The sequence below is a fragment of the Plectropomus leopardus genome, chromosome 21 (genome assembly GCF_026936395.1).
Source record: "Plectropomus leopardus strain MGB_pleo_1.0 chromosome 21, ASM2693639v1, whole genome shotgun sequence".
Lineage (NCBI taxonomy): Eukaryota > Metazoa > Chordata > Actinopteri > Perciformes > Serranidae > Plectropomus > Plectropomus leopardus.
The window spans coordinates 17,941,696-17,953,387 of record NC_142196.1 but is presented as its reverse complement, the minus strand read 5'-3'; the positions used below and the strand labels follow the sequence as shown (position 1 = coordinate 17,953,387).

At 40.2% G+C, this 11,692-nt stretch overlaps 1 protein-coding gene across 1 annotated transcript; it reads left to right on the top strand.

Moving 5' to 3' along the window:
- The first annotated feature begins 143 nt into the window (after positions 1–143).
- Positions 144–11,488, top strand: pcolce2b (procollagen C-endopeptidase enhancer 2b). Its single transcript, XM_042510836.2, has 9 exons — positions 144–396; positions 682–790; positions 1,813–2,068; positions 3,204–3,328; positions 4,219–4,355; positions 4,448–4,611; positions 6,081–6,164; positions 9,390–9,557; positions 9,900–11,488. Exons 1-9 carry the CDS (start codon positions 260–262, stop codon positions 10,028–10,030), a joined length of 1,311 nt encoding a protein of 436 aa, XP_042366770.2. The 5' UTR covers positions 144–259; the 3' UTR covers positions 10,031–11,488.
- Positions 11,489–11,692: the final 204 nt, after the last annotated feature.

The following is an 11,692-nucleotide window of genomic DNA, read 5'->3' as shown; positions in this document are numbered from 1 at the left end:
TGTATGACTCCTGGAGTCAAGTTTATTCATGCCAACTCCTTCAAGGTTTTTCAGGCCAGGTGCCGGAGACCTCACACCCTCCCAGCGCGTCTCTAATGTTTTTTTTTTTCTTTTTTTTTTTGAGAAAGCAGCAGCCTGTGCTCCGTCCCTCCTTCCACGCAGAACAAACGCTATATTCATCTGCTCCGGCTTGCAGTTACTGAAACTCCCTGCAGGAACTCCTGGCTACTTTCCTCCAGCGTTTGAGCTGCTGAACACAATGCCATTCATGCCACGGGGCGAAAACAGGCGAAGAGCCTGCTGCTCCGTTTGCCCAACAATGTGGAGAACATGCAGTGTTTTTTGCGCATGGAGTCTCCTGTTTTTGACAGAGGTCTATGCGCAGGCTCAGCGGAGGTACACCTTTATTTACTTTTTTTAAAAATTATTATTAATTTGAAAGAATTATGAGTGAGTAAGGTGCCAGGAATCTCATGTAGCGTGTGGGGGAGCAGCGTCAGCGCACTGGAGTTTATTAGAGGAATAATCTGCAGTCCGGGCTGCCCCCCACTCAGGACATATGGCGCATTGAATTAAATTTAAATCAACCGCAGACTGGCGTTAACGTTTAGACATGGTCATTGCTTTGACATCATCATCTGATCATTTTGCAAAATAGAAAACATTCTTTCCCTCCTCTAGACCAAGCTTCACATGCGGAGGAAACATTACAGGGGAATCTGGAGTAATCGGGAGCCAGGGGTACCCAGGAGTTTACCCTCCAAATACCAAATGTGTGTGGAGGATCACGGTGAGTCCACTTTCATATTCACATGTTTTTGATTTCCTGCCATAGCCTAGAATAATGATGATGGTGAAATTAAAACACATCAAACAGCTGCACAATATAATAGTATGATTCACTAACTCCAAACTTCTCATTTCCTTCTAAAAATACTTAACCACAGCCAGTTTAAGGCAGGTTTTGCTGAATGGCTGCTGGACATGGCAACAGTCAAGGTCATAGTGTGACTCTACCAAGCTACATTTTGCTTTACTGATAAAATTCTGTTAATATGATATGAAATCACATGTGAAGACCAATGCTTTACTGGTTTAAGTAGGTGCCTCATCCTAAACACTGACATTTATTTATTATTACCACTACTTTTACAAATTAGGGGTTGACAGATTATTGGCCTGGCTGATTATCAGACCAATATTTGGCATTTTACTGATTATTTGTATCAGCATTTTATTTTAATGATGGCTGAATAAATTAATTAATGAGAAAGTGTGCACATTAGACTCAATCAACACCAGGAAAGGCAGCCTGCAAAACATGCAAAGTGTCAGCATGGGGGTAACTTTTACTTTGTAAAACCTCAGGGAGCTATTTTTATTCAGTTTTCATTTAAATTTTCACTGAACTTTAGAAAAAAAAGTCGCAAGGAACTTTCTGTATATGAAGATGAAAGTTTCTGTTTTGATGAAACATTTGCTAAAGGCATTTAAATAAAGTTTTCTGTTGGAGTTTCGGAATTTGGACGGAAATATTTTCATTTTTATTGTAAAGGTATATTGGTTCCAAATATCCAATATCGGTTATCGGTCCTGAAAAACCGATATCGGTCGACCCCTATTACATATTGACAGAACTGACAGCTACTAAATTTCACTGAGGATATTTTTTATGATTTCATGTCACAGATAAATTCAATCAAAGTAACAAGCCAACATTTATGGGAAGTGTTACCTATTGACATTTTACTGTTCTCAGTAATAACTCTAATCATGTGAGACCCTTACTGCCCTCTATAAATTCCCACCCAGGTCCCTGAGGGAAAGGTAGTGGTCCTGTCATTCCGCTTTATTGACCTGGAGAGCGACAATCTATGCCGCTACGACTATGTGGACGTTTACAGTGGCCATGTCAGTGGCCAAAGACTTGGTCGCTTCTGTGGGACGTTCACACCGGGAGCCCTGGTTTCCACGGGCAACAAGATGCTCCTGCAGATGGTATCTGATGCCAACACAGCTGGGAGTGGCTTCCTGGCTGTCTTCTCTGCTGCCCACCCACATGAGCGAGGTAGGCAAACATGGGGAGATTGAGATTAGGCATGCTGGTTCTGTCACACACATTAGTGCCAAGGTTGTACCTGTGTAGAAAATATCTTGCTGCTACTTCAGCATGAGCCACGTGGGACTGTGTCTCAGCCATGGCTTCACCCTCATAAAGGAATCTGATGCTGGCCTGGGAGTGTGTCTGTGTTGGCACAGGGTCAGTCTTTAAAAAGCAAATTAACAAGGCTGTATAACAGGAGTGGCTTCGTTGAGGTCATTGCATGGTGCAAGGAGAAACTATATATCTCCTTCAGAAGAATTCCTTTGCATAACACTTTCAAGGCATGCAGACACAGAAAAACAAAAGTTTTTCTTCTGCTCAGTCCAATCCAGTGACCTTCGGGGGTTTCACTTGTCCAAGTTTTATGGTTCCAGCAAGAGGACAAAAAGGGAGGAATATCTTAACACTTCTCGCAGTACAATGTGGAATTTCTCACTGACGTTTTTTTGGAGCGCCTTAGTCGAAGGCACAGGTCAGAAAAGGTCAGAAGTAACACTTAGTGTTGGATGAGCCTCTTCCTCTCTGCAGGGTTGCAAAGTCACGTCTTTTGTTTTTTGTGTGGAATTTTAATGGCTGGTTCACTGTATCCAAGAAGCTGACAGCTGCATGGACAACATCTATTAACCAGCCTGCCTGGCTTTTCCACAATTGACGGTAGCAGGTAGATTGTTTTGTCTCTTTGTCAAAACTGCACTGCACAACATTTGTTAGGTGTCTATTCTTGTCACAAATTGCACTTCTTTCTCAGACACGTTGGAAAGGAAACATCAGCCTAAGTGTATGTTACAAAGAAAACATGTCTTTAAAAAATTCAGCTCTCTGCCAGTGTGACAAGCTTGTGCGGTTATTGAACTGATGTTTCTCAGATGCTTGGACGTAAGCTGTCTTTTTTTTAACTGTTCACTGCTGCACGGGACTAATGAGTGACTTAGGCTGCACATAATGACAAAGAGGGCAATGAGAAATGGTAATACGGAAGTGGTTAATTGCAGGATCACATGCCCTTTCCTGTCTTGAAAATAGTGATGAATGAGAAACAGGAAAGATATTTCGAAGATTATTCCTGATGACACTCCAAGATTAACTTGAGTCATTACAGGGGACCAGTACTGTGGAGGAAGACTGGACAAACCCTCAGGGACTTTCAAAACACCCAACTGGCCGGAGAAGGACTACCCAGCTGGTGTCACCTGCTCCTGGCACATAGTGGCACCAAAGAACCAGGTCAGACTGTAATAATTTAATGCATCCTTACTGTTTTTTAATAAAAAGGCAGTTGTACATGTAAAGTTCTGACAAGAAAAGCCTTGGAAAGGAATACAGATTTGGGGAAACTGGCCTATTGTACACCTAACCTAGATTCAAATGTTAACCTCCTTTCCATATGTCCATGAGTATAAGTTAAAGAAATTAGTCTCATTTAGGAAATAAAGCATAAAACATGTACAACAAGTTATAGCAGTCTGGTGACAGGTCTTAGGGAATACTATATATGTGAAAAAAAGTTGTATGAAGCTTTTTGTGGTGCTGGCATAACAACCCCTGAATTGTGGATGTCGGCGCCAAGTGTCAACAAACAACAAGAATGAGTGTAGTAAAAAAACGAGGTTACCTCTAGTTCTCATAGTTCTGTATAAATGTTATTGTTTTTCTTTTAAACTGTCCTTAATGAGTCAAACATCCAGCCGTGGACCGCAGAGGCTACCTAAATAATAACCTATTATTATTATTATTATTATTATTATTATTATTATTATTATTATTAGATATTTTAGTTAAGTTTATTTTTTGTTGATTTCCAATTATACATTTTTTGTTTATTATAAATATAAAACAATACAATAGGTATAAAAGATGATTAAAAGATGACATGGGAGGGGGGGTTGCTGCTGCCTTGGGCTCTGAATGTGCCACGTCCGGCACTGCAAACATTATTAGAGGAGTGTCATGCTAAATTGGTGGAGTACTCTTGGCTCAGTGTGTAATGGGTGTGGACAGGACTACATCAGCCCACAAATGATGGGGGCACCCTTTAATCAAATACTCCAATAGCCTTATTACAAGCTTTTGCTTGATGAAAGAAGATTTTCTTTGCGGTTTGTCTCCTGCTGCAGATCATTGAAGTCAAATTCGAGAAGTTTGATGTGGAAAGAGACAACTACTGCCGCTATGACCACGTCTCCATTTTCAACGGAGCAGAGATCAACGATGCCAAGAGGATCGGCAAATACTGTGGAGACAGCCCCCCAGCGTAGGTGATTCTGTCATGAACATTTTATTCTCACTAAAACATCCATCCTATGAGCTCCTCTCAGTTTACACTCCGGCTGCGTTTCTCTGCAGGCCTGTATTCTCAGACGGGAACCAGCTCCTCATCCAGTTCCTGTCAGATCTCAGTCTGACCGCAGACGGTTTCATTGGACACTACAAGTTCCGACCAAAGAAATTCCCCACCACCACGATACCACCCACCACTACCACACAGCCAGTCACCACCAGGCCCATACGTAGGTAGCAACTTTTATCTAATAAAAAACGCTGGTCGACTACTAACATCTGTGTTTGTTGATGTAGCTATGAGACAAACTGGCTTTCTTTCTACTGCTGGATTCTCTTTCTAACACGTGTGGTTCACTTTAACCCTTTGAAACCTGAGCAAATTTGCTTTGTTTCTTTTGAAAACATGGAAAGCAGGCAATGAGCAACTAAAAAGAAAGCGAAATTACCCAGAAATGACCAAGAAATTAGAAAGAAAGAAAATTACCTGAAATTTGGCAGACAAAAAAAAACCAAAACAAAAAGTTAAAGTACAAAACAAGAAATAACCTGGAAAAAGTGCTAAAATAAAATAAAAAGTAATAAATAGAAATAATAATTCTTGATAATTATCATAATCATAAATGTAGTTTACTTGGTATTTTTCCTGAGTTATATGATCATTTTCTAATGATTTTCTCTCTTTATTTTGAGCTAATCTTCAGGTAATTTTCTTATCAGTTTTTACTTTTTTTTTAAATTTGCGGGAAATTTCATGCCAAGGTGCTGATTAGTCAAAGTCAAACCAATATGCTCAGTGTTGCAAAGGTTTAAATGCTTGTGAAACATCACACAAGAAAACAGATGTTAAAGGGTTAAACGCAAGGGACTTCTGCAATCTGCTTCTGATAGCAAATCTGGGCAAGTGGAGTGTACTGCTCGAGTCGTCTGTACACTGCCTAAAGTTAAGATTTCTCAATCAGGGCTGTGGAATAGCAGCTTCGATGATAACAGATACTCTGTTTACATAAAATGGGTAAAATTGGTCTTTGAAACAAAAATAAAGTCAGTCAATCTCCACAATTTCACCTGCAGTTGTGATGCATCCTCCTCCTCTGCAGAGTGAAGAGAACATACCGTACTGGAGACTGCAGGTCCCATTAAAGATGCAGCCAACAGAAGCACATGTTCAAACACAACATATGCTAAAACTGTCTTATGCTCACATCCCTCTTGTGTACATAACACAAGTTCACATACAGTGTGGGCATGTGCCCGCGCCCGCAATCACAGCTCAGTTTCATGGCCAAACTCACGTTCCCACACACTGCTGTTTTTTCCCTTAGTCAAGCCAGGCTATTTTGGCGCCTCCCCGCCATGATGTCATACTCTGACAATGCTCTCTGGTTGGCTTATCATTCCTGACTTTTCCCTTTCTCCAGTAAGAATAATATTTAGACAGTCACCTTGTACTTTCAATGGAGTCTTAACTATCTCCAACTCTAAAAACAGATGTTCGCCCGCCACATTATCTCACTATTTTGCACACTGCACATTGTCTCTGAGGCTGACAGCCATTCATTAGGAGACACTTTTGTGTTACTGAGAGTATTCTGTAAATAAACCACAGAAGGAACAGATGCAACCATAACGTCCACGCTTGCATCACTGGCAGGCAAAAGTAAAGGGATTGAATTTTCTTTTGCTTATGTCTCTGCAGCTCTGAAGTACTCCGTCGCCCTGTGCCAGCAGAAATGCAAAAGACGAGGAACACTTGAGAGCAATTACTGCTCCAGCAATTTTGGTAAGAACATCAGAGCTTATTGCAATTTATTTAAGCCACACACAGTCACTGATATGTCCCAGCTTTGCTAATGCTATTATTGAGTGTATTTACGGTTACTGGACAGATTTTTTAAAGATATACATCAGCGTCAGTCACCAAATCTTCCCTAACAACCCATTTAGTCATGTCACTATCTGTGCTCCTCTGATTTCTCCCTGCGCATCTCAAAGACTTCCTTGATAACCTGTCAGGAAGTGGAGGAGTGTATACAGTAGGACACAGTTACCTCCAGTGTAAACACTCACGCAAACTCGGCCTCAATCTGTGGGCGAACTGTTGATAAATGAGCGTGTTGATTCAGGCCCGGCCTCCGTTTGCTACTCTCTCGCTCTCTGATGTTTTGCTCCCAGAGATGTTTACCACATGTGTTAGATTGGCATTTCAAAGAGTTCACTTGGATTTACATCGGGAGCGGAGGATAAGGCGACCAACGTGGTGGTGCATGTGGAAAAAGTCAACATGTGATGTGGAGGCGACGGCAGCACGCAGTATGTGACATCATGTCTTAAAGAACGGGCAAGACTGAAAATATTTTGTCTAATCAAAATTTAAAGCCGTTACTGCTGGTATTGTTTAATCTAACAATGTGACTGTACGCACTTTGAATTGTCAAAAGCAGTTCTCTGGTTTATGTAACGGGACCGTTCGATGCAATAACATTACTGAGGAAGGGAGTCCTCTGGCTATTCTCATCCCTGTCAGGAAATGAAACAGTATGGGAAATCCAGACATATTGGTACCATCAGTGTGAAGAATTCTGTTCATGTTGAATGAAACGTGATTCCCTCTCACTCCACTGGCTCCACTGTCACTGCTAAACGTCAGGTCCAAACAACAAAACGTATTTTTGGAGACTTGGTCAGACTAAACAAGGATCGACTGAAACTTCACCCTGCACATTGTCACATTTGTTAGCACAACCAAAGAGAAAAAAAGAATTGTAGTCAGTAGCCATTCTGCATTTAGACAAATTATCCTGTAGGATTATTTCTCATGAAGTTTTCAAATTTTCACTCCTGTTTCTTACTTGATGCAATGTGCCAAAATAATTATGGAGATGAAAGCACTGAGGTGCTATCGGTCTTTTCTCTATATCAGACCGGACAGTCTATAACATCAAGTGACCTCTGCTCAGCTCACATGCAAATCATTTTAGCTGTCTGCTGGACAATTATTAATCATGTCACATATTTAACTTGGCCTTGTCACAGACAGGGCCGTATCCTGGAAATGCTTATCTCTGAAAGTCTTAAAATTACAGTAAATGATATCCTTGATGTTTTTTTTCTGAGTTTTTGAGAAGGAGCTAATAGCTCACGCATGGACGAAGAGCCATTAAAAGGTCAAAAGGGGAGCGCTTAAAGCCAGAAAGGAGATTTTGAGAGTCCATGCTGTTATTTCACCATGACATTTTTACAGACAGGCTGCACTTCACAGGCAAGAAGTGAAAAGTCATAGGCACACGGTTCACATATTTTATGAGGTTATTGATGATGACAATAAAAAAAAGGAGGTTCCTTTCACTACAGCTGTTTTAGGTGAAATTCCAGGCTCCCCTTTCTCTGATGTTGAAACATTTACTGGAACTTCTTCAAGTTACAAACATTAACTCTACATTCCTAAATTTCATGGTGATTCAATGACATTTTCTTCAGAGCCGGGTTGACATTTTTCGCATTTAGCGGATTATCTTGACTTAATCTTGTTTTAATTGTCAGAATTTTCATACAGAAACACTTGCACATACATTTGCACACTATTATGTTACGGATATGTTGAAACTTTACATTTCAGCAGCCCTTTGCATAACATGTTTTTGGCTGAGGCACGAAAAGTTTTGGTTAGGAAAGGATAATGTTTTAAAATATCCAGTTAGGGGCACCTACCAACTGAAAAAAACAGCTATTTCTCAGTAAAAAGCAACCATGGCTGTGGGCCCTGCTGGAAAAAACAGCAATATTTGGTGCGTGAAAGCAGCTGGAAACACAACAATGACTTGCTAAATCCCAACCGGTTTTGTTGTTTTAATTCCTCCTCGAACAGTGATCTGCAGCTTGGCAGCCATGCAGCCTACGTGACAAACCACCCTTCATCCTTTCCACCTCCTAATCACCAGTCCACTCAAGTCCACTCATATACTATGCCACTTTAGAAATGTTGTTATGATACATATGAAACCTGCAAATGGAATATAGTCGGGATTGGCAGAAAGGTACCATACCAATACTTTCTTCTGGTCTGATTAACACAATAAGGTTCACTTTTTCTAAAATGTCTCCACAACTATCAGATGTATCACCATGATATTTGGTACAGATGCTGAAGCTTTCTTCAGGATTAATTGTAATAACTTTTTTGATCCCCGACATTCCCACTAGCCTGTAATTAGTGCTAAGTAGCAATTGTCAGCATGCTAAAATAACTAAAACAAACTAAAATAGTGATAATAGTAAACACTTGTTAGCATTGCCACTTTGAGGATGTAACCAGCACAACATGATTTTTTTCCCTTAACTTAAACTTTCTTGCAGTAAGCCGTGAAGGAAAACTTCTCCCAACAGCATGTTACTAAGTTAGCTCTTAGCTCATAGCACTTTTCTGCATAAGTAAAGCCTCACATGGCTGTAGAATCGTATTAATTGTCTGTCTGGTGTGAGCCAGAAACATCTTCTTTGACTCTTTTGGTTTTTCAAATTCTTATTATACTTTTGTGCTTAAAGTTTTGGCTTTTGCTCTGTTGTTTGTGATATTTTTTTGTTTACAGAAATTAAAACTAACATCTATGTAGGAATGTCGAGGTTTTTAACCTTGTTTTTAAAGAAGTGTGTTAAAGGTCCAGTGTGTAGGATTAAGTGGCATCTAGTGGTGAGGATGCAGATTGCAACCACTTAAAACCTCTCCCATTATTCAAGTTTGTATGATAACTACAGTGGCTGAGTAGAAAATGGCCCTTTCTTTAGTCTGTCTATGTTTGGTTTGTCCACTCTGAGCTTCTGTACAAACAACATGGCAGACTTTAAGGAAGTGGCCCACTTAGGAAAGCATATTTATCATATAATATTCCATTTCTGCCGTCTAAGCCCCACACACTGGACCTTTAAGTATAGTGTGAAGGAAGGGCATGTATGTTCTCTTTACTATTTTCGGGAAATTTTCAGTACTTTGTTTGTGTGTTTCTGACAGTGATAACCGGGACTGTAATTACTGCGGTGATGAGAGGAGGAAGCATGTACGCCACTGTCTCTATCATCAATGTGTACAAAGAAGGCAGCCTGGCCATCCAGCAGGCAGGAAAGACCATGAGTACCAAGATCATTATCTTGTGCAAGAAGTGTCCATTTATCAGGAGAGGTGAGTTCACGCATGCAAAATGCGAAATCAAATTGGCAATAAAGATCCATATCTTAATGACGATAAGTATGCAGCTCCTGGTTGACTGTTTTGAATAACCTAAGGCTCTGAGTTTGCCTCTTTTGCTGTGCCGTCACGCTCATTTGGTAGAGCTCGCCCCAAAGTGTGAGGTGAGCGGCAGAACTCACTGTCCAAACAGTCAGAACATTAAATATGTTTATATGTACTCATATAAACATATGGTATACATACCTGCCGTGTGGAGATTCTGATATTTGGCCTCCCTGAATGTCTCTGCCGTTCCGCCACTGCATTCAGGTTTTTTTTGTGTAACCTCACCAGGCTTGAACTACATCTTCATGGGCCAGGTGGACGAGGAGGGCCGGGGCAAAATCGCCCCTCACCACTTTGTCATGGCGTTTAAGACGAAGAACCAGAAAGGACTCAACGTTCTGAAAAACAAGCGGTGCTGAGTTTCCAGTAGCGCAGAGAATCTCCACTGGACAGGTTTGCCCTAAAGGCTCAGCTGTGGATGGAAACAATTAAGCAAAAAAAATGAACTCCATTTCAACAACATAAACACAGGCCACAACAACAAAACTGAATCTAGATGCAGAGATGTCAAAACAAAGAAATCTACACACTTCATTCAGTTAGGGGCAACTAAGATTTTTGTATAATTTTGCTGCAAATTGCATGTTTTTAAGAATAAACAAGAAATTAAAGGGATAGTTTAAAAAAAATTGAGTGAGGTTGTGTGAATAATTATCCATGAACAGTATATTACAAACAGGAGATGTCAGTCTGCATACCCCCAGTTTGGAGAAGCAGGCTGGAGTCTGACATGGAAGTTAAGCTGCTGCTCTGAAAGGGAGTCAGCAACAAAACATATTTTAGCCACCGAAAAAAATTCACCCTACTCCCACCCGACTTTTTTAAGTGGCTAAAATACGTTTTGTGCTGACTCATCCACAGCAGTACAATGCCTAGCCTTCATGTCGTACTCCTGCCTGCTTCTCCAAACCAGAGCTTTGCTGACTGACATCTAAAGTGTGTAATATCCTGTCTATGGTTACATATCCCCTACAACCCTACTTTAAAAAATCTGAACTATCTCTTAAGTATTTTTACTCGGTCTTCTATTAAAAGACCAGTGTGTCTGTTTTGCAACCTCAGATTAATCAGCAACAAAATGAGCTGAAGTTTCCATCCCTACCCCTCAGCCCATTCTCACTCTGCCGAGTCACATTCCTGTCATGCCCCTAACAGGGATTTAAACTGTAGCCAGTAACAGGAGCCCAGAACAGGCAGAACAGCAATTCACAGAGACATGTCTCATAAAACAAACATTAATCAGACTGTTTAAAAATTTCAGTGTGCACATCAGCTCTAAAATCCTATGATGGCACAATTCAATTAAAATCTTTCCACATTATACTTCTCAGTTGTTTCCCTTAGAGGGCGTGGAGCGCAAAGTGAATAAACAGTGGGATTTATTATTTAGTATGCATTAAACAAATGTATTCTTACATTTCACCAGCCTGATTAGTATCCTTAGGGGATTTGTCACAGCTGATTGTTATTGTTAATGACAGCGTTAACAACCTGCAGTTCATTTTAGCATTCAATTTTTTAATGGGCAGGATTTGGAAGTTTTTAAGTGGTGATATAAAGTGCAATATTTAATATATATAAAATTCTTAAGTTTTTTTTTATGTTGGTTTTATGTTGAATAAATTAAGGACCTTCCTAGCTAAAGCTCTTTTTCTTTAGTTTGTTTGCAGATGCAAATAACTGCTCTCAGCATACATCATTTACTTGTTTTTAAAGGCAGAGGTAGGAAATGAAAAATATTTTCATATGAAAAAGTCTGTGAATATTATTTATATTTTATTGTTTTCATCTTCCCAAATAAAAGTCCTTTAACATGTTGCTTTTGTTTGCCTGTCTTTGTGCATTCAGCTGGAATCTAAATACTGCTGAATAATATGTGAATTGGTGTGTTGACGCGGCTATGCTCTGCTAAGCATGAGAATAGATCAGGTGTGTGTAATGTGACTCTCACGTGGACTTGACCGCTGGGCAGTTGGCTGAACAGTTGATGGTTTTCTGGCATTCCCGACTGAGTGGACAAA

Bases quoted from the DNA above. Each gene is read 5' to 3' on its own strand.
- pcolce2b (XM_042510836.2), top strand. From the start codon at position 260: ATGCCATTCATGCCACGGGGCGAAAACAGGCGAAGAGCCTGCTGCTCC. The intron at 2,069-3,203 runs GTAGGCAAACAT...GAGTCATTACAG, and splicing joins TGCCCACCCACATGAGCGAG to GGGACCAGTACTGTGGAGGA. The intron at 6,165-9,389 runs GTAAGAACATCA...TGTTTCTGACAG, and splicing joins TTACTGCTCCAGCAATTTTG to TGATAACCGGGACTGTAATT.